General features: G+C 33.5%; 1 protein-coding gene across 1 annotated transcript; it reads right to left on the bottom strand.

Annotated features, from left to right (window-relative positions):
• Positions 1-9,511: 9,511 nt before the first annotated feature.
• LOC114316253 (E3 ubiquitin-protein ligase ATL42) lies at positions 9,512-11,294 on the bottom strand. Its single transcript, XM_028262917.2, has one exon. It carries the CDS (start codon positions 10,951-10,953, stop codon positions 9,715-9,717), a length of 1,239 nt encoding a protein of 412 aa, XP_028118718.2. The 5' UTR covers positions 10,954-11,294; the 3' UTR covers positions 9,512-9,714.
• Positions 11,295-24,246: the final 12,952 nt, after the last annotated feature.

Here is a 24,246-nt window from a genome sequence, read left to right on the forward strand (position 1 = left end):
CATCACACTTCACAATCCAAGTTTTGGCTGGACATGATTTAGTCCTTGGACTGACCTCACATATATGAAATTATTGATTATACTATACACAAATTGGCCTCTTTGATGCCTGGACAAAAAAAAAATTAATTTTTTTTTTTGGGCTTCCCATATAATTGAAAAAGATATTCAATACTCCAAGACCACCATGTTACATTTAGATTTAGCTCCGATCAATTATGATAAACCAATTAAAAAAAATAAAATTGAAATCTCACCTTTTGAAGAGTGAAACATTAGACCTCTCTTTTTTCAGCACAGTTGTGATTGGCTGGAGATCAAATCCAATATGATGTTACATGGCATGCAATAACATGTTTAATATTAAGGGGACACGTGACCATTTTGTCTATAAAAAAGAAGTATAATACTTATTTTTACTTCGATTTTTGAAATGGTATCTCAAATATCATATATAGGCCTCACCTATTACATATTTGCTCATTAATTTTCTCCTAATTGGAGGTATTATATTATGGCTAAGATAAGAAACCTACTAAATGAAATTGAACAAATCATATAATTGTTATTAGAACAAATGATTAAACAATTACTGTTGGAATGGTTATAAAATTCTGGATAAAACCAGAATTTTTTCCTAAGTTCGGTCTATTTTTTAGGTGGGCCCCGAGTGTCGATTTACTCGGGTCAAAGTGGTAACGCGTTCTATGCCGCGTTGTGATTCACGTGGTATATTTGGTTGCTCAAAACCATTACCGAGTGAATGGGAAATTGAAGCCAAAGTGTGCTCCATGGAAATGGAGTTTTGGTGGAAATTCCTTAAGGTTGTAAATTGGCTTGTCCCACATTGATTTGGTGGGAGGTTTTGAAAGGGTTTATAAGGCTTAGGGTGAGATACTTGGGGTGTGCCCCAAGGGGTACCCAAGTTTTTTAGAGGGAGAGGTTATAGGCTAGACCCATTGGACCCAAAAATCACCACACGGGCGAGCTGGGCTGGCCTGGGCCTGGGCCTGGGCCTGGGCCTGGGCTTGGGCGCGGGTGCGTGGTGTGTGGTTGGGCTTCTAATCTTTTTGGGCCAAAAACATTTGAATTTAATTTTATTTTTTATTAAAATAAAATCCATAATTCAAATTAAATTGGTTTGGATTATTTGTTCATCCAAACAGGGCCCTTCCCGGTTTCAAACAGAAATAAACTGTTTTGGAATTAGTGCACACCCAAACAGGGCCCTTCCCGGTTTCAAACAGAAATAAACTGTTTTGGAATTAATGCACACCCAAACAGGGCCCTTCCCGTTTTACTATCTGTTTGAATTAATTCAAATCTGTTTGAATTCAAAACCCAACAGGTATGATACCTGTTCAATTCAAAACCAAGAGCTACATACCTGTTTATTTCAAATCCAAGAGCCACATTCACATCTATAAATAGGACCACCCTCATTTTGATGTTTTGCATTCAGAAATTTCGTATTTCACTTCTGTTTTCTATTCTTCATCTTGCTGCATTTTCTTTCCGAAAGAAAGAGTGTAAACACTTAGTGTGTTCGTAAGGCAAACAGTTAGTAGTGCTGCTATTGTTTGTGGTAGATCATTTCATCCTGGGAGATAGACGTCCAAATTCTGAAAGCACCGTGGAGAGGACGAATCTGTCTTAAGGAGACAGTGTTAAACACTGGACTTGATCAGAAAAATAATTCGAAAAAATTAAATCAAGTAAGTTATTTAATTACTTTCAGTGTTGTTTTTATTTGTTTATTTATTCAGATTTTAATTTTGTTTTTGTAACAAAATAAAATCTGTTTTGTTTTTTATTTATTTATTTTTATTTCGAGTTTGATTTTTGTAATCAAACATATTCTCTCCTTTTCTCTATTTCTTTTATTCTTGTTGTTGTTTTGTACACAACAGAATTAAATCGGTTTAAATACAGTGAAGATTGTCCAACAATCTTAAGACAGATTCCTTTTTGGGTATCTTCATTGTATTTAATTTTCTGTGTTTTCAAATTAATATTCTGGTTGGAAAAACAAATAGTGATTTATGCTATTTGACAGATAGTAGTAATATACTGTCTCTTTTCTTTGACAACTACTAGTAGTACGATACTGGTGTCATTAACAATTCAGAATATTATTTGGTATTACAGAAAATTCTTGTGATATTTTATTTTTCAAGTTTTAGTAACAAGGAAAATAAAATTATTTTGTTGTTATAATTATTTTCTGGTTTTAGTAACTAGAAAATTAATTTGTGTTTTAATATTTTCTGATTTTTGTAATCAGAGATTATGGCTACTACAACTGAAACTGCATCTGGCAGTGGTACTCCTATTGTTACACCTACATCGGTCCCTATCCAGAACCATGTTCATGTACCAATCAATCATGGAGAAAAACCGGAAAAATTTAACGGTACCGAGTTTAAGAGATGGCAGCAGAAGATGCTGTTCTATCTTACAACTCTTAATTTGGCCCGGTTTCTCCATGAAGAGGCTCCAGCACTTAAAGAGGGTGAAAGTGATCGGCAAGTTGTTGCCGCTGTAGATGCTTGGAAACATTCAGATTTCCTGTGCAGAAACTACATCCTAAATGGCCTTGACAATATGCTGTATAATGTATACAGTCCTCTGAAAACAGCAAAAGAATTGTGGGATTCTTTGGAGAAGAAATACAAGACAGAAGATGCCGGTACGAAGAAATTTGTCGTCGGTAAATTTCTGGACTTTGTTATGGTAGACTCCCAAACGGTAATATCTCAAGTTCAAAGTTTTCAAATAATTTTGCATGATATTCATTCAGAAGGTATGTCTCTTAGCGAGTCATTCCAAGTCGCAGCTTTAGTGGAAAAGTTACCACCGGCTTGGAAAGATTTCAAAAATTATTTAAAACATAAACGCAAAGAGATGACTATGGATGAATTGATTGTAAGATTAAGAATTGAAGAAGATAACCGAAAGGCTGAAAAGAGGAATGGGAAAAATCCCATTGAGTCCAAGGCAAATGTGGTTGAACAAGTTCATAAACCACATAACAAAAAGAGGAAGTTTACTGGAGATGGTCCTAAACAAGGCGATAGTAGCAAGAAGTTCAAAGGAAAATGCTATAACTGTGGCAAAACTGGACATCGAGCTTCTGACTGCCGCCGCCCTAAGAAGAATCATGGAAGTACAAGTAAGAAGACCACCAATCAGGCCAATGTAACAGAATTGGATTACATCTCTGACGGAGTGAATGACATCAACCTCTCTGCTGTGGTGTCTGAGGCTAACTTGGTTGGAAATCCCAAAGAGTGGTGGGTTGACACTGGAGCAACTCGTCACATATGTGCGGACAAGAAGATGTTCACTACCTACAATGAAGCTGCAATTGGTGAACAACTTTTCATGGGAAATTCTTCTACTTCTGCTGTGGCTGGACAAGGGAAAGTAATCTTGAAGATGACATCAGGGAAAGAACTGACCCTCAACAACGTACTACATGTACCTGACATCCGGAAGAATTTAGTTTCTGGGTCTTTGTTAAGTAAAAATGGTTTTAGGCTTGTATTTGAGTCTGATAAGTTTGTATTAACAAAGAGTGGTATGTATGTTGGTAAGGGATACATGAGTGATGGTCTCTTTAAGTTAAATGTAATGACAGTTGTACCGAAAGTTGCTATGAATAAGAATAACACATCTTTTGTTTATATTCTTGAGTCAAATTTATGGCATGGTAGATTAGGACATGTGAATTTTGATACTTTGCGTAGATTAATTGGTTTAGATTATATACCAAAGTTTGAAATTAATCCTAATCATAAATGTGAAATTTGTGTAGAAGCGAAACTAACTAAGGCTCCATTTAAATCGGTTGAAAGAAAAACCGAACCTCTAGAATTAATTCACACTGATGTATGTGATTTAAAGTTTATTCAAACTAGAGGTGGCAAAAAGTATTTCATAACATTTATCGATGATTGCACAAGATATTGTTATGTTTATTTACTTAGAAGTAAAGATGAAGCCTTAGAAATGTTTAAACTCTACAAAACAGAAGTTGAAAATCAACTTGGTAAAACCATTAAAATGGTTAGAAGTGATAGGGGTGGTGAATATGATGCACCATTAAATGAATTTTGTGCACAACATGGCATTATTCACCAAACTACAGCCCCTTATTCTCCACAGCAAAATGGAATTGCTGAAAGGAAGAATAGAACCCTAAAAGAAATGATGAATGCCATGTTACTAAGTTCAAGCTTACCACAGAACTTGTGGGGGGAAGCAATATTATCTGCTAATTATGTTCTTAATAGAATACCCCACAAGAAAACCAAAAGCATTCCTTATGAATTGTGGAAAGGTCGACCACCTTCCTACAAATACTTAAAAGTGTGGGGGTGTTTGGCAAAAGTTGAAGTACCTGTTCCTAAAAAGACTAAGATTGGACCAAAAACAGTAGATTGTGTGTTTATTGGTTATGCTCAGAATAGTAGTGCATATCGGTTTCTGACTTATAAATCAGATATACCTGATATAAATGTGAACACTATTATAGAGTCAAGGAATGCTGTGTTTTTTGAACATGTCTTTCCTTACAAGAAAGGACAGGAATTAAGTTCACAGAAAAGAACTTATGATTGTACACAAAGTCAAGAGACTACTGACAATCAAACACAAGAGACTAGTAATAGTCTCGACCAACAGGATTTAACTAATGATGAACCAAGACGAAGTAAAAGAGCAAGAACATCAAAATCCTTTGGTCCAGATTTTCTGACATACTTGTTAGAAAATGAACCTCAAAGCTTTAAGGCAGCAATGACAGGTCCTAAAGCACCTTTGTGGAAAGAGGCTGTTAATAATGAAATTGAATCCATTATGCAAAATCATACTTGGGAATTGGTGGATCTTCCACCAGGTTCTAAACCTCTTGGATATAAATGGATATTCAAGAGAAAAATGAAAGCAGATGGTTCAATTGACAAGTATAAAGCAAGACTTGTTGTTAAAGGTTACAGACAAAAGGAAGGTCTGGATTATTTTGACACATATTCCCCTGTGACAAGAATAACATCCATTCGCATGCTTATTTCTATAGCAGCGTTGTTTAATTTAGAAATACATCAAATGGATGTTAAGACAGCTTTCTTAAACGGTGATCTAAATGAAGAGATCTATATGGAACAACCCGAAGGGTTTGTAGTATCAGGGCAAGAAAAGAAAGTTTGTCGACTTGTAAAATCCCTTTATGGATTAAAACAAGCACCTAAGCAATGGCATGAAAAATTTGATCATGCAATGCTTACTAATGGGTTTAAGATAAACGAATGTGACAAATGCGTCTATGTTAAGAACACTGACCAAGGATATGTCATAGTTTGTCTTTATGTGGATGACATGCTTATCATTGGAAGCAGTCAAAACATGATCAAATCAACTAAGCAGATGCTTAACAAAAGATTTGATATGAAAGATATGGGGGTCGCAGATGTTATATTAGGAATGAAAATTACTAAAACATCTGACGGATATGCATTATCTCAATCTCATTATATTGAGAAAATTCTTGATAAATTTATCAAGGATGATTTGAATTTAGCTAGAACACCTGTAGACATCAGTCTTTATTTATCGAAAAATAAAGGTGATGCAGTGTCTCAGTTAAAATACTCCCAAATCATTGGAAGCCTAATGTACCTAATGAATTGTACTCGTCCTGATATAGCTTATGCTATAAGTAAATTGAGTAGGTACACTAGTAACCCTGGAGAAGACCATTGGAAAGCGATCATTCGAGTTCTTAGATATCTAAGATTTACTCGTGTTCATGGTTTGAACTTTACTCGATATCCAGCAGTACTCGAAGGTTATTGTGATGCCAATTGGATATCGGATACTAAAGATTCAAAATCCACTAGTGGATATGTCTTTACTCTAGGAGGCGCTGCTGTTTCTTGGAAGTCCACGAAACAAACGTGCATCGCACGATCCACAATGGAATCCGAGTTCATTGCTTTAGACAAAGCAGGTGAAGAAGCAGAATGGCTTCGTCACTTCTTAGAAGACATTCCAATGTGGCCAAAACCTGTGCCAGCTATTTGCATTCATTGTGATAGTCAATTTGCAATAGGCAGGGCACAGAATCACATGTATAACGGTAAGTCACGACATATACGTCGTCGACATAATACCGTAAGGCAATTGTTGTCAAACGGAATAATCTCAATAGATTATATAAAATCTAAAGAGAATATTGCGGATCCGTTAACAAAAGGTTTGACAAAAGAGCTAGTGTATAGTTCATCGAAGGGGATGGGATTAAAGCCTATTACATAAGAGTCGTCATAATGGTAACCCTACTTATATGACTGGAGATCCCAAGAACTAAGTTCAAAGGGACAACTAAGTTATGTATGGCTCGCCAGAAATCACCAAGGGATTAAAATTCCTACCCATTCCTATGGTGAGAGTGATATCTGCAACATATGTTGTCTGCAGGGGTATAAGGATAAGCTTTGCTTTTAATGATTACTTATATCTTGATTAAGGCATAAAATCAAGACGAGTATAAGGAGATACTCACAATAAGAATCACCTATATGAGTGTTGAACTGGGGCCGGTTCTATGAGAATGCAAAGGCTAAATTCTCTAGAAACACTTATGAAAACCAGGCGCGTTCAAGGCCAAAATGAACACAACAGTGAGAACCACGATGTGTTAGAAGATATTTTGTGTGAAATCTATTGTCTTGGCTTACACAAACGGCTGAACAATTCAAGGCATCGCGTCCATTGGTTAGCCAGTAAGTCCGATAGGTTATCACTAGGGAAGGTTCAAAGCCGAAAACTACCTATCCTGATGCAAGATATTTTCGACTTATACTCTTTCGTTAAAGTCTGCATTTTGTTGCATTTCCGTTGTCATCAAATTCCATTCATGTGGGGGATTGTTGGAATGGTTATAAAATTCTGGATAAAACCAGAATTTTTTCCTAAGTTCGGTCTATTTTTTAGGTGGGCCCCGAGTGTCGATTTACTCGGGTCAAAGTGGTAACGCGTTCTATGCCGCGTTGTGATTCACGTGGTATATTTGGTTGCTCAAAACCATTACCGAGTGAATGGGAAATTGAAGCCAAAGTGTGCTCCATGGAAATGGAGTTTTGGTGGAAATTCCTTAAGGTTGTAAATTGGCTTGTCCCACATTGATTTGGTGGGAGGTTTTGAAAGGGTTTATAAGGCTTAGGGTGAGATACTTGGGGTGTGCCCCAAGGGGTACCCAAGTGTTTTAGAGGGAGAGGTTATGGGCAAAATGGGCTAGACCCATTGGACCCAAAAATCACCACACACACGGGCGGGCTGGGCTGGGCCTGGGCTTGGGCGCGGGTGCGTGGTGCGTGGTGTGTGGTTGGGCTTCTAATCTTTTTGGGCCAAAAACATTTGAATTTAATTTTATTTTTTATTAAAATAAAATCCATAATTCAAATTAAATTGGTTTGGATTATTTGTTCATCCAAACAGGGCCCTTCCCGGTTTCAAACAGAAATAAACTGTTTTGGAATTAGTGCACACCCAAACAGGGCTCTTCCCGGTTTCAAACAGAAATAAACTGTTTTGGAATTAATGCACACCCAAACAGGGCCCTTCCCGTTTTACTATCTGTTTGAATTAATTCAAATCTGTTTGAATTCAAAACCCAACAGGTATGATACCTGTTCAATTCAAAACCAAGAGCTACATACCTGTTTATTTCAAATCCAAGAGCCACATTCACATCTATAAATAGGACCACCCTCATTTTGATGTTTTGCATTCAGAAATTTCGTATTTCACTTCTGTTTTCTATTCTTCATCTTGCTGCATTTTCTTTCCGAAAGAAAGAGTGTAAACACTTAGTGTGTTCGTAAGGCAACCAGTTAGTAGTGCTGCTATTGTTTGTGGTAGATCATTTCATCCTGGGAGATAGACGTCCAAATTCTGAAAGCACCGTGGAGAGGACGAATCTGTCTTAAGGAGACAGTGTTAAACACTGGACTTGATCAGAAAAATAATTCGAAAAAATTAAATCAAGTAAGTTATTTAATTACTTTCAGTGTTGTTTTTATTTGTTTATTTATTCAGATTTTAATTTTGTTTTTGTAACAAAATAAAATCTGTTTTGTTTTTTATTTATTTATTTTTATTTCGAGTTTGATTTTTGTAATCAAACATATTCTCTCCTTTTCTCTATTTCTTTTATTTTTGTTGTTGTTTTGTACACAACAGAATTAAATCGATTTAAATACAGTGAAGATTGTCCAACAATTACAACTATGAGACAGTAAATTGAAAATAAAGTGATGGATCAATCAAAAGAGTTAAAAAACTGTCTTTTATAAACTCATCCCAAATTTGAGAGAGAGAGAGAGAGAGAGAGAGAGAGAGAGAGCAAATGTCAACACTAACAAAATTCTTAAATAATAGCGGCTATCCACTTGTGCAATGCTTGATAAGCAATTGGTATTCCATAAAATAATTTAAAAACTTTATTAATGTTTATCCTTTTGGCATGTTGTCAACTTTTTTTAGAGAAGTTTTAATCTAGTTTCATGAACACTACAGTTGGGATAAATTAGACTAAGATCATCCAATCTACCGAGCTGATCTCCGTCAGTATTCACAGAAGAAGTCAATGGATCAGACGGTTGTGATCTTCCAATCAAGCCTCCCAAACGAGGATCATAGGAGATGTTGGTCACACTCATGAGGAAAAACCCAAAAAATTTCAAATTCACTTTATTTTATTTTATAGTTATGTCAAAATATCGTCAATGGAAGAGATTCTAACAACTTGATTCATGGGATCTCCAACTCAAGAGAATAATACTTTGAGAAAACAACTTATTGTTTGATTTATAGAACCAGCAGTTGGCAAGTGGTTTCTTGTTGCTTAACTTACCTTTGTTTATAACACAATCAAATAATTTATTCATAAAACACAACCAAATCAGACACAACATAACATCGATTAAGAAGTAACTTTTTCTTCTTAGATATAATACATGATTTTTTTATTTTTTTTTTTTTCTCCATTTTATCTATCTGAAATTCCCATATTTTTTGGGATAATTCATAAAAATGGTAAACGGGCAAACTAATCTCAAATTCATGAAGGTGCAGATAGTTGCAAGTGAGGATTATGCCACACGGCATAACTCTCTGTAGTACTCTATGAATTTCAAAATGTTTTTCTTGTTTGCTATCTATGATGCTAACATTTTCTGTCGGCGATAAATTACATGAATCAATAATTTACACATTCAGAAATTTTACTCAAAATATATCGAATTGTGGTATATCAATTAAATCTCAACCACTCTTCCCCGTTTTGAGTAAATTTCTTGACAAATTTTCTCGGTAAGCGGAATTTACCAACATGAATTGGCTACATGCTTTGTGTCCTCTTGAAGGAACTCAAAATTTCAACACTCAAAAAAGTTTAGTTTTTGGGTATATCTTCACAAAATCTAAGAATTATGAGAACATCAATAACTGACAACAATGTTTTTGAATTTTTATATATGTGAAGTACGAAAAATGTTTCTGTTTTCTTCAATACAAAAACACTACCTTCATGAGACTTCCCATGAATTTTTCTATCATTCTTCTCTGTAGTATGCATCTGTATTAATCGAAACTTCAAATCTGAATTTATCAGAAATTTAAAAACAAACCTTGAGTGCCTATGCTTTGAATTTACACATTCAATGAATGTCTTGTGTTCTGTGATTGTTCTTGAGACCTTGTTTCTCTATTAGCAAACCATTGGACTGTTCTTCTTGCTATGGGCAACCAAAGCCTCTTCATTTTCTCTTCCTCAGCAACATTTTCAGGAACCAAAGAAGAAGAATCTCTGGTACCAATCCTACTAAATCCTGTGAATCTTGGATGAACTGTTATCTCTGACATCGATCTCTTTTCACTTAGATTCAAACCCCTTAAAGGATTTGCTTTTGAAGACTCATTTTGATTCATTTTACTAACCTCGTTTTCAAGAACCCTTTTCCTCCCAATCTCATCCTTAATCTTCATAATTTTATCACCATCTTCAACCCCTCTAGTTGACGTGGATTCCTCAATTTTTGAATCCAAACGAGTAAATCTATCGCTTGACATAGCACTAATCATCTCCGAATTCAAAAGCATGAGGTCCGAGGAACTCACATTGCTCCACCGGTTCTTGATCAAACCATCCGGTACAACGATCTTGTGCTTGAACTTATGTAGATTGTCATCAACACCGGTACAATTTTCTTGGATTGGCAATTCCTCTTCCTCCTTCACCCGCTTACCAACTTTCCTAAAACTACTAAATCTTGATGTTGACCCGTGTCGATGATTCTCCTCTCTTTGGACAAATAGCTCTAAATTCGAGTCCCCCCCTTGCCGCTCTGACTTGTTCCATAAAAACCTCAAACTATTTGAGTATGTCAAGGCTTCAAGGTCATCGGTACTGATCTTATGCCTACAAAGAGGACAACTTGAGTGGTTTTCGAGCCATTGATCAACGCAATCGATGTGAAAGGTGTGTTTACACTTGGGAAGTAACCGGAGAATTTCAATATCTTCAAATTTACAAAGGCAAACTGAGCATTCTAGACCTTCTTTCAACCCCGTAAGAGAAGAGAACCTAAAGAAAGGGAGGGACTCAATCACCGCCTTGTCGATTCCAGAGAATCGCGAGCCTGGTCTTAGTAATCCGTCAAGATTTTGTTGGTTGTTATGAATCGGTGAAGCTTGGCGACAAAACCTTGCATAGATGAGGACGACTATTGTCAGTGAAAACATGATGGCAAGGACACCAATGACAACTGCTAGGCTTGCTTGGAAATATGTGGCTACATTTGGAGTAGAAGTCAAGTAAACTTGGCTATAGGTAGATTGTGATTCAACAAGGAAGAAGAACAAAAAAAGGAGATGAAGTAAAATTTGCATACTCAATTTGAGGGATGGACACACTTGCCTTAAAATTCCACAATTTTTTTTCCCTGGTGATCGGTTTGCCGGAAAATATGAATATTTTGTATAGGAGGATCTACATGTTCATGTATATATATAAGGGGTAGTTTGAGATTGGTTGATTTGTTATACATGAGTCTCCCCCAAAAGGGTATCCTTTTTTTCTACAAAGGCTGCTCTTCTGTGTCTCATAAAATATTTTAATTTTGTAACTGTAAAGTTTTTTAAATTTTGGAGTGATGAAGAGGTGGAGAAGTTTATGTTATTATTAGAGTGGATTGTAATTGCAATAGTGGAATATAAAATTGGATGAAAATTATTAAAAAGGCATCTCAATCAAGCAAGAAAACAGTAACATGTTGTGGCAAAAACTGCATACATGCTCTCTAACAGAAAATATTAAACATGATATGTTTATGTTGGTAAAAGAAAAAAAAGGTGTGGTATTAATGTATATTAAAAAGGTGGTTGGTTGAAGATGGTCGTCGGCGGTAGTTTTCAACATAAAAGAAAAAAGGTGTGGTATTAATGTATATTAAAAAGGTGGTTGGTTGAAGATGGTCGTCGGCGGTAGCTATCAGTGATTGTCAGTGATTCTTGGTAGTAGGAAGTAGTTGCTGAAGGAAGTTATCAGCGATGGTGGCCCGCATAATAGTTTGTGGTGTGGTGGTGATGGGGCAATGGCTAGTAGTCAGAGCGGAATAGTGAGGGAGGAATGAAATTTTATCTTCTAAACATTGAAATTATTATTATTATTATTTTTACTAGAATTTAATAAATTTCATAGACTATTTATAGTTTTTTTAAAACGAAAATAAATATCAAACAAGTAAACTGTCCCTTTTATGTGTTCAAATTTTATCCCCTCTTAAATACTTTTAATGAAAAGTTGTTTTATTTATATATTTTAGTATTTCTTTCTTCTTCTTTTTTTTGCTTTATAAATATGGTTTATGTTGGACATTTCTAAGGTTGTCAGGTTGATATCAATTTGTGTTGAATAATGTTGAGAGAAATTGTCTTGGTCTTTATGGACGATAATCAAAAGTCAATATGAGTTGCATCACAAAGCTTCCTAAAATACCAATAAGTCATGGAGTAGGAGCAATTTGAGCCTTTACTATGCATCAATGTGATTTCATTGCATACAACAATCTTTGCCCTTATTTAACTATTAACCTTATAAAGTTGACTCAATACTTGTTTGGTATTTTTAATTTTTTTTTTAGAACACAAGATAACCCATGTAAATCTTGAATAATTATCAATAATAATAAGACAATAATGTTTACCACCTAGACTAAATATCTTTGAGAGACCAAATAAATCCATATGCAATAGTTGTAAAGGTCCAGTTGTGGAAATATGAAATTTTGATTTAAATGATGTTTTAGTTTGTTTTCCTTGTTGACAAATACTACAAAGATGATCTTTTTCAAATTTAATTTTTGGAAGTCCAATAACCAAATCATTTTTTAAAAATTTAGCAATTAAATCCATATGAACATGACCAAGTCTTCTATGCTATAACCAACTATTTTCATTATTAACATATAAATATTTAACATCATTGGCATAGAGATTATTAAAATGAAAAACATAAACATTATCATGGCGATTACCAAAGAATAAAGCTTTATGATCATTTGTGCTTTTAATTGTGTAATGTGATTTATCAAAAATATCTCGATTACCTTTATTACATAATTGACTAATATTAAATAGGTTATGCTTAAGTCCATCAACAAGTAAAACATTTTCAATAGAAGGGTTAGGAGAAATACCAATACTACCAATACCGATGATTTTTCCTTTCTTGTTGTCTCCAAAAGTAACAAATCCTCCATCTTTCGATGATAGTTTAGTAAAGAATGATTTACCTCCGATCATGTGTTTGGAACATCCACTATCAAGGTACCACTTCCCTTCTTTAACTTTGGACTTAAAACAAACCTACAATATCACAATCAAGTGTTGGTTTTTGGTACCCACAGTTTCTTGGGTTCTTCTTGGTTAGTTTTGTTAGATCCCTTAACAATCCAAATCTTTTTAATTCCCATGTTATATTATTTTTGAATGGACAAGAAGATATATAATGACATTTCTTTCTACAATAATGACAAGTAATATAAGGGTGAGTCATGAGAGGTGCCTTTTCAAAAATTGTATTGAGATTCTTTTGTTTTTTAATAGGGTCATATCAAATGCCCGCTTTATCAAAAACACATCTTTGATTTTCAAGAAGCATGTTGAGATTATCTTTACATTTTACAAAATTTTCAAATGTTTTTGTTAAATCATCAACAATATTTTTTAAAGTAGTTTTCTCATTAGAGATAGTATCAAAATCATTTTTCAAAATAATTTTTTCTTTCTTTAATTCTTCTACATTAATAGATAAAGATGCAACAGATTTCTTCAACACATTATTTTTGGCACAAACTTTTCTAAATTCATTTGATAGTTCATGGAATGCACTTTCAAATTCTTCATAAAGAGTAGTTACCTCATCTTGAGTAGAGTCTTCATCTTCAAGAGCCATGAGACATAAGTTGGCTACTTCATTTTCAATTTCATCACTTGAGCTTTCATCTTCACTTTCTCCCCAAGTTGCTACCATGGCCTTTTTGTTTCTTTTGTAATCTTTTTCATGATTCTTCAATTTTGGGATAATCCATCTTCATATGTCTAGGATTTTTGCACTCATAACAAATACTAGGCCCTTTCTTATTATCTTTGTTGTACTCTTTCTTTAAAGGTCTTCTTTCTCCATAATTATTTTTCTTGAAGTGCTTTTTGAGATTTCTATTAAACATGGCATAGCTTTCATCCTCACTGGAGTTTTTATGTTCTTCTTCATTTGATGAGGCTTTGAATGCAATTCTACTTTTCTTTTTGTTTTCAACATCCTCATGTCCTTTCATGGTGATCTCATGAGTCATAAGGGAACCCATAAGCTCATCTAATCCTAAGTGTGGAGAGATCTTTGGCTTCTATAATGGCGGTGACCTTTGCCTCCCAATTCTTTGATAAACACCTAAGAATTTTTCTTACCAACTCACTGTTAGTATAAGTTTTGCCAAGAGATTTCAAAGAGTTTACAATTTCAGTAAATCTAGTAAACATACTTGAAATAGATTCATCATAATTCATTTTAAACAATTCATAACTATGAACAAGCATATCAATACGAGATTCCTTTACTTGGTTTGTAACTTCATAAGTTACTTCAAGCTTGTCCCAAATTTCTTTTGCCGAATCACAACTTGAAATTCTATTATACTCCTTAGAGTCTAATCCACAAACAATGGTGAGTTTAGCTTTAGCATTGGCTTGTAATAATTTGTGATCCCTCTCATCACATTCATCTTCAGTTTTAGGTACACTAATATTGTCTACCTATTTGGTAGGAATTTTTAGACCTTTGGTGACAATAATTCACATAGCACAATCAGTGGCTTGTAGGTATAGGGTCATCTTATCTTTCCAATGATTATAGTTGTTTCCGTCAAATAATGGTGGCCTATTGGTGGCTAGTCCTTCAATAGTGTTAGTGCTAGCTAAGGTTGCCATGGATCGAAACTCTTAGATGGTTAAATCTAAAGCAAGAGTCTAGGCTCTGATACCAATTGTTACCCAAAAGACAACCTAAGAGGGGGTGAATTAGGTTTTTATAATTAAAATTAATAATACCCTAATAAAAATTATGACTAACACAATAGATAAATATAATTAATGAAATAAAAATAATTAAAACAAGTGTCTTAACAACTATGTCAATTAATGATTTTAGCACGGTAAAAATGTGAAATATAACTATGGCAATTTAAAATAAAATAAAGAGATAAGGGAGACAGAGGCAAACAAATTTATAGTTATTCGGCTTCAACTCGGCCTACGTCCACTCCTCAAGTTTCATTTGAGATTTTCCACAATACTCTAGCTTCACAGGGTGCTAGCAACCTTTTCACAGATGAAGTAATCCTCCACAGATTTTACACTGACTTTCTAAGTCAAGAACACTGAGTGTACTACACTCTTACAATGTTGAAAAGAAGGTGTTTTCGCTTTCACAAAAAGCTACAAGAATTATCTCTCAAAGATAGATATAAAAATGAAACTCTGGTTTTTCTGTAAACCTCACACAGGAAAGATGAGCTTAAAGCTATAAGGCTCAGTATATAATTTCTGAGAATAGATGTAAGTGATTATAGATCAAAGAATATTTTCAGTTTTTGTAACTTGTTTACATTAGAGGTTTTGGTATATATAATGAAAACTATAGCCCTTTATAGCCGTTGTAGTTATTTGAATTTATAGCCGTTTATAGTCGTTGTACTTCCATCATTTCCAATTTGAATATCTTTCACTCCATCATTACAAATTTGAATATCTTCTACTTGAACCTTTTGGCCTTTTGAACCTTTATAGCCGTTTATAGCCGTTGTACTTCCATCATTATTAATTTGAATATCTTTCACTTGAATCTTTTGAACCTTTTGGTCTGCTTTGCTAGGCTGTTTAAACCTTTGTTTTGGGCTGTTTGAACTCCTGATTTAATCAAATATTAAATACATTCTAACAACATTTAGGATAAAGGTTTAAGCGAGAAATAATGGGACAAAATAAATTTTGATTCAATTTTTCTCTTTCAAATAAATCATCAAAATAAATTTTGATTAAAATATAATTAAATAAATCATCAAAATAAATTTTGGATTCTATTTTTCTCTTTCAAATAAATTAAAACATAATTAAATAAATTATCAAAATAAATAAATAAGTCTAACAAATATATATATATATATATATATATATATATATATGTAAATCAATCAAACTGAATAATTGGATAATTGTAGGAGAGGATGATGAACATGTTTTACTTGATAAGAGGAAACTGTTTTTTTTTTTTTGTTTTTTTTTTTTTTGATCCGAAAAAAAGGACTTTGTGGTGTCATCACGGCCCCGTGGGCCCTGACCCCGGGGTAACCGGTTGTCAGTCAGGAATTAACCCTCACGAGGTGAGGGACCGACCACCAGGGCACCAATGGAGCGCAACCACACGCCCCAACAGAGGACAGGTTGTCGAGGGGAGTACAGGACGTGTTCTCTGAAGAGATTTCAAACACCCCCTCTCAGAAATCGACCCTAACTTAGTGTTGGAGAATGCATTGCATTCTCTACCAGGCCACCAATCCTAGTGGTTAAGAGGAAACTGTTTGATAGCAGGTACTAGTTTGTTAAAAAGAAATAGAGAACTAAGTTCCAAATTCTGTTTTAGCCCTTATTACTTTTTTTTTCTTTTTTCTTTTCCTTTGCTCATTTTTCAATGTAAGGAATGAACGCAAACCACAAACAAGAACTCTGCTGCAAACCCGTAGTGGGGGGTCGCACCCAGTGAGGTGGCAAGTCTTCATTGGCTGAAATTAAAAATAAAATAAAAATAAAATAAAATAATTTTTTTTTTGTCTAATCACGGCGCGCCACCTCACTGGGGGTCGACCCCCAGTGGGAGTCCGAAGCATTTTTCTCACAAACAATATCCGCCAATGTATCCCACCTGGACCATAATGAAAACAATATACTACATATAGTCAAATTTGTATATTTATATTTGTAATAATCATAAATCACACAAAGCATGACAGACCATGCAAGCTTGTGACAGATACCAAAATCTTGATCTGTGTCACATTTGTTGTGTGAGGTGTGTTATGTCATTGGTTGCCTTATTAAACAAATTAAGAAAGATTACATTTAACTATTTTTAACATTTGTACCCTTTGATCAAGTAAATTAATAATGTATTTTCATTAAAAAAAATTTTTTTTTTTTTTTTTGTAGCATTTAAAAGATCTCAATGAGTTTTTTTTTTTTTTTTTCAAATAAAGTTTTCAAAAAATTGTTAAAAAAAGTATAAATTAGAAAATATAGACAATTTTTTGAAATGTTTGGAATAGTCAAAAATATGACAGTTTGGAAAGAATGGAGCAATAACATAAAATAATTATATTTTTATAGACGTGTAAGCGAGAGCTATGTCCTATGTTGTCTTCAGTACAATTATTTTGATTTATTCTTAATTAAATGCACATTTTCCCCCTAACAAACTAATACATTTTCGCAACAGTAACTAGAACTAAAAAACAAATCAAGTTGGGTTTGACTCATATTTAATTCATTTAAAATTCATTCGAGATCAGTTTATTATTTAAACAAATCAAATTTAAATATAATTTTTAAATTAAATTTAAACAAGTTCCTGTTTGCTTCAAACTTTTTTTTTTTTTTTAATATAAATAACAATATTACATAAACAAAACCCTAAAGGGCTATTTTAACCAAACAATAAAACAAAAAATAAACAACAAAAAACCAATCCACATTGACTTATAAACACTATAGAAACCAACTTATTATCGAATCAATTAAAACTCGTTTGAAATCAACTTAAAAATAAATAAATGAAATTTAAATATATGTTTACTAAAATATATAGATTTTATTGTGAATCGAAAAAAAAAAAAAAAAAATGAATACTCGAAAGAGAGAGTGGTGCAAGAGGTCCCACCTATCATGCCAAAACATACATGATTTAATATTGACTTACATCTCTTGGATTTATTTGTTTTGAATTTTTTATTAGTTGATTAAACAAAAAAAAAGTAAAATATTTTTTAAGAAAAATATTTTTGTATCATTTTTTTTTTTAAATGACTTATTTTTTAAAATTTCATAAATTAATTTTTATAAAGTTAACTCTCACTCATTACGTTTTCAATATATTTTAACGGTTTTAAATAAATATTTGGTGAAGCACCATTAAATTTCAAAATGTGATCTTGTGAACTGTTTAATCCTCTTTTTTTTTTTTTCTATGAACCCAAAAGTTCCATTAAAGTAGAAATTACATAAAAGGGTAGTCACTTATATGTTTGGGTTTAATTTTTTAGGGATAAAAGTGTTGGAACAATTTTCTGTGTAAAACAAATAACTTGAAATCAAAACAAACAAACAAAAAAAATAAATTACTTACAAAATTTGTTTTATCGAAATGAAAAGTACAAAATTAAATCAAGTCGAGTGTGTGACACTCTATCCTTAAGACAGATTCGTCCCGCTATGGTACTTACAGATAAGTGACGTCTATCTCCCAGGATACAATGATCTTACATAGATTGTATTAGCACTAAAAATAATCTGTTTCAGCGAACTAGAACTTGTGTTCTATACTCTCTGATTTTTTTCTCTAAATCTAGTATGAAGAATAATAATGCAAGAGAGCAAAATAAAGGCAAGAAAATGAATTTTTCAAAATCAAACAAATGCTAGAAAGGGACTACTTTTATAGGCAAATGGTGACCATTTAGATCTGTCCGAATAAGTGCAAAAAAACCTGAACAGATACAGTTTGAATTTTAAACAGATCTGGTAGCAATTTCAACAGATAACTGCTCGGTAGTTAAATCTGTCTGGGCAGTTTTAAAACTTTTGGAAATGGATTGAACAAGGGATTGTTTGGACGGGAAAAAAAAAATTTGGCGCAAAAAATTAATTTAATTTCGTTTAGAAATTCAAATAATTTTCCTGCAAGAATTTGAAAAAATTCAAATAAATTTTGTCTAAAAAATTAATGTTAGAACCAACTCGACCCACACCCGCGCCCGGCATGGCCAGTCGGCGGCGGTGGCGCGCGCCCGTGTGTGGTGATTTGGGCTAAGGTTCACATTGTCCATAACTAATCCCTTCTACAAACTTTGGTGTCCCTTGGGGTACAACCCAAGTGTTGTTACCTAGAACTTATATACACACATAAGTGCTCTTAAGTTTTCAATGTGGGACATGCCTTACACGGAAACCCACATTTTATTCTTTAATTGTCCATTCCACAAACCCGAAAACGATGCCAACTTCTCATTCACTCATAAATGATTTTGACGAACCGTCTTCACCGTGTGACTTGCCACGCGGCAAGGAACATGTCATCTCTTTGGACTCACCTTAAAAGACGTGTGGATCCCACTCAAATTTGGGCTCAAAGTTAGCCCAAAATAAGCCCATAAAACTATTATTTCCAACAATCCCCCATATGAATGGAATTTGGCGAAAAGAAAATGCAACAACATGATCTAATTATAGAGAGTACAGAAATTGGAAATATTCTGTAAAGGATAGGTAGCTTTTGGCTTTGAACATTCCCTTGTGAGACACTATCGGATTTACTAGCTAACTAGTGAACATGATATCTAGAACTGTTCAGTCGTTTGTGTAAACCAAAGCAATAGAACTCACACAGTATATTACCAGATACAGTTTAGTTCTTACTATTATGTTCATTTTGGCCGTGAACAACCTGGTCATTCATGAATGCTCTAGAGAATTGTAGCCTTTCAGAAATCTCATAAAACCGGCCCTGTTCACACTCATATAGGTGATTCTTATAAAGAGTATCCTACCATACTCCACTAGGTATACCTAGAAATAAGAATCATTAAAAGTATTACTTAACCTAAAACGCTGCAGACATCATTATTTCATCATAAAAATGGGTAGGAGTTTGACTCCCCAGTGATTCTTATGAGTCATACACAACTCGGTTGTCCCTTTGAACCTAAATTGGGTTGACGTTGTGGTAACTCTTATTTAATAGGCTTAAGTCTCATTTCCCTCGATGAATTCTCAACTAACTCTCTTACTAACCCTTTGGTTAGTGGATCCGCTATGCTGACTTCACATATTCAATGGAAATAATTCCATTAGAGAGTAGTTGCCTCACGGTGTTATGTCGACGACGAATGTGTCGTGACTTACCGTTATACATATAACTCTGTACTCTACCTATTGCTAATTGACTATCGCAATGTATGCATATAGCAGGCATCGATTTTGGCCACATTGGAATATCTTCAAGGAAGTGGTGAAGCCATTCTGCTTCTTCCTTAGCTTTATCTAAAGCTATGAATTCTGATTCCATAGTAGACCTAGCAATGCAAGTTTGTTTGGAAGATTTCCAAGATACAGTCGCACCACCAAGTGTAAAGACATACCTACTGGTGGATTTTAAGTCTCTAGTATTCGATATCCAATTTGCATCACAGTATCCTTTAAGTACTGCTAGATATCTAGTATAATTTAGCCCAATGTTACGAGTAAATTGGAGGTATCTAAGAACCCTTATAATAGCTTTCTAGTGTTCTACTCCTGGATTACTCATATATCTACTTAATTTACTTACTGCATAGGCTATATCTGGGCAAGTGCAGTTCATCAAGTACATTAAGCTTCCAATAATTTGGGCATACTCTAATTGAGAAATACTTTCCTGTACATTCTGAGAAAGAAACAAATTAATATCCACAGGTGTTCTAGCAAGATGATCATCATCTTTGCTGAATTTGTCAAGTATTTTCTCAATATAATGAGATTGTGACAAAGCATAACCTTATGATATTTTGGTAATTTTCATACCAAGTATTACATTAGCAATCCTTATGTCCTTCATATCAAAATGTTTATTTAACACTTTCTTGGTAGTTTTAATCATGTCATTATTACTACTTATGATGAGCATATCATCCACATAAAGACATACTATAACATAACCATTGCTAGTGTTTTTAATAAAAACATATTTGTCACATTCATTAATTTTGAATCCATTTGGCATCATTGTTTTGTCAAATTTCTCATAGCATTGCTTTGGCGCTTGTTTTAAACCATATAATGATTTAACTAATTTACACACTTTCTTTTCATTTCCTAGAACAGAAAATCTTTCTGGTTGTTTCGTGTGAATTTCTTCATCTAACTCACCATTTAAGAAAGCAGTTTTCATATCCATTTGATGAATTTCTAGATTGTACAAAGATGCAATGGCAATTAGCATTCTAATGGATTTTATTCTAGTAATTGGTGAGTATGTGTCAAAGTAGTCAAAACCTTCTTTTTATCTAAAACCTTTGACCACAAGTTTTGCCTTGCATTTGTCAATTGATCCATCCGCTTTCATTTTTCTCTTGAAAATCCACTTGCATCCAAGAGGTTTACAACCTGGTGGCAGATCCACTAATTCCCAAGTGTGATTTTGCAAGATGGATTCAACTTCACTGTTTACAGCTTCTTTCCATGAAGAAGCCTCAAGACTGAACATAGCTTATTTAAAAGTTAATGGCTCATCTTCTAACAAAAATGTTAGAAAATCTGGACCAAAAGATTTTGAGGTTCTAGCACGTTTACTACGCCTAAATTCATATTCCTCATTTTGATCTATTTCTTATTCTTGTTCTTGATCATGACTAGTAATAGCATCATAAGATCTTTTATTAGTACTAGTTTCTTGTCTAGTTTTATTTGGAAACACATGTTTAAAGAAAGACGCATTCTGATATTCAATAATAGTATTTACATGCATTTCGAAATGTTCTGACTTATGAATCAAAAATCGATATGCACTAATATTCATGGCATAACTAATGAAAATGCAATCAACAATTTTAGGACCTATCTTAGTCTTTTTAGGACTAGGATAGCCACTTTAGCCAAACACCCCAACACTATTAAGTATTTGTAGGATGGTATTCTCCCATGCCACAATTCATAAGGTGTTTAATTCACTTTCTTTCGGGGTACTTTATTTAAAATATAATTAGCAGAAAGTATTGCTTCCCCCCACAAATTCTGAGGTAATCAGAACTTATTAACATGGCATTCATCATTTCTTTTAAAGTCCTATTTTTCCTTTCAGTAATTGCATTTTGCTAAGGTGAGTAAGGAGCTGTGGTTTGATGAATTATTCCATATTCTTTACAAAATTCACCAAAAGGTGATTCATATTCACAACCTCTATCACTTCTAAGTTTTTAAATTTTTTTACCAAGTTGATTTTCAACTTCATTCTTGTATTGAATGAAAGTTTCCAAAGTTTCATCATTGGTTCGAATTAAATAAACATAACTATATCTAGCATAGTCATCTATGAAAGTGATAAAATATTTTTTCCCACCTCTACTTTGAATTGATTTAAAATCACAAATGTTACTATGAATTAATTCAACTGGCTTCGTACTTCGTTCAATTGAATGAAAATGAGTTTTAGTTAATTTTGCCTCAACGCAAATTTCACATTTTTTATTTAAATCAATGTCAAATTTAGGTAAACATTCCATATTAATTCATCTAAACAAAGATCCATAATTAACATGTCCTAGTCTACCATGCCATAAATTTGAAGACTCAAGCAAGTAAGAAGAAGATGTATTTTTATTAATAACAGAATGTACAACAGTCATTACATTGATTTTGAAAAGGCCATCAGACATGTAACTTTTTCTTACATACATTCCGTTTTGGGTCAATACAAATTTGTCACTTTAAAAAACTAGCCTAAACCCATTTTTACTCAACAGAGATCCGAAGATTAGATTCTTGCGAATATCCAGTACATGCAGCACATTGTTGAGAGTAAGTTCTTTTCCAGATGTCATCTTTAGAATAGTCTTTCCTTGTCCTTCAACTTTAGAAGTCAATGAGTTGCCCATAAAAAGTTATTCACTGTTGTCCACCACAGAATAAGATGTGAACATCTTTTTGTCGGCACAAATGTGGCAAGTAACACTAGTGTCCACCCACCACTCATTAGGATTTCCGACAAGATTTGCCTCGAAAACAGCTATAGAAAGATTTATGTCATCTACACCATTGAAAATTTTGTCTACTTCGGTCATATTGGCTTAAGCGGGCTTCTTGCTTGATCTTCCTTTGCCTTTGCGCTTGTTATGGAAATCTTTGGCCCGATGTCTGTCTTTGTCACAGATGTAACATTTGCCATTGAATTTGCTCTTTTTAGTTTCCCCTCCTTTAGAGCCTTATGCGGAACTTTCTCTAGAAAACTTTTGTTTCTTTGCTTTTGGAGCATGTTCCACCACATTTGCCCTAGACTCCATGGGATACTTACCAGCCTGCTTCTCATAATTGCGGTTGTCCTCCTTAATCCTCAAATGTACAATCAATTCTTCCAAAGTCATTTCTTTGTGCTTGTGTTTGAGATAGTTTTTGAATTCCTTCTAATCTTGTAGCAATTTCTCAATTAGGACAACAACCTAGAAGAATTCACTAAGAAACATGCCTTCTGCATGAATGTTATGCAGAATGAGTTGGAGATCTTGAACTTGGCTGATCATAGTCTTAGAATCAACCATCACAAAGTCTAGAAATTTGCCTACTATGAATTTTTTCGAGCCATCATCTTCTGTCTTGTATTTTTTTTTCCCAAAGACTCCCAAAGTTCCTTTGCCGTTTTGACAGGACTGTAAACGTTGTATAATGTATTGTCAAGTACATTCAAGATGTAGTTCCGGCAAAGGAAATTAGCATGTTTCCAAGCATCGACCGCCGCAACTACTTGCCTGTCAATTTCATTCTCTTTCAGAGTAGAAGCATCCTCACGGAGAAACCATGCCAGGTTGAGAGTAGTAAGATAAAATAGCATTTTTTGCTGCCATCTTTTAAAATATGTTCCTAAGAACTTCTCTGGCTTTTCATCGTGATTGACTGGTATAGTCACAACAAGAGAGGGGGTTAGAGTAATTGCAGCCACCATACTAGTACTAGTTTGAGCATTAGTTTCAATAGCCATGAATTCTAAATTATAATTAGAATTTTATACTACACAGAAAATTAAACCAAAACTACATAATTTAATTCTGTAAAAATAAAAGAAACAAAAATTGTAACTTTTATTTTCAATTAATTTGAAAATAAAATAAAATTTCATTTAATCAAATTAATTCCACACAGAAATTTAAATTTTTATAACACTTCAATAATTAAAATACTGAAATAGAATTTTAATTAATGAAAACTCAGATATTATTTCTGAAAATGAATAATAATTTCTGACAAACTTCACAAATAAATATTCTGAATTGTTAATGACTACCAGTATATTACTACTAGTTGTCAAAAAAAATAAAAAGTAATACTACTTTTCAAATAGTATATTACTACTATTTGTTTTTCCAACCAGAATATTATTTGTAAAACCACAGAAAATAATTTCTGTAAGAATAAAAAAGAAAGGAAACAAATGAAAAATTATGTTTAAACAGAATAATTCAAATCTGTCTTAAGATTGTTAGAACAGTTTTCTGTGTAAAACAAATAACTTGAAACTAAGACAAACAAAAAATAAATAAATTACTTACAGAATTTATTTTACCGAAATGAAAAGTACAAAATTAGATCAAGTGTGTGGCACTCTATCCTTAA

This window comes from Camellia sinensis, chromosome 5, assembly GCF_055761805.1.
Source record: "Camellia sinensis isolate YWXY chromosome 5, ASM5576180v1, whole genome shotgun sequence".
NCBI lineage: Eukaryota > Viridiplantae > Streptophyta > Magnoliopsida > Ericales > Theaceae > Camellia > Camellia sinensis.

Coding starts and splice junctions, on each gene's coding strand:
- LOC114316253 (XM_028262917.2), bottom strand. CDS start 10,953: ATGCAAATTTTACTTCATCTCCTTTTTTTGTTCTTCTTCCTTGTTGAA.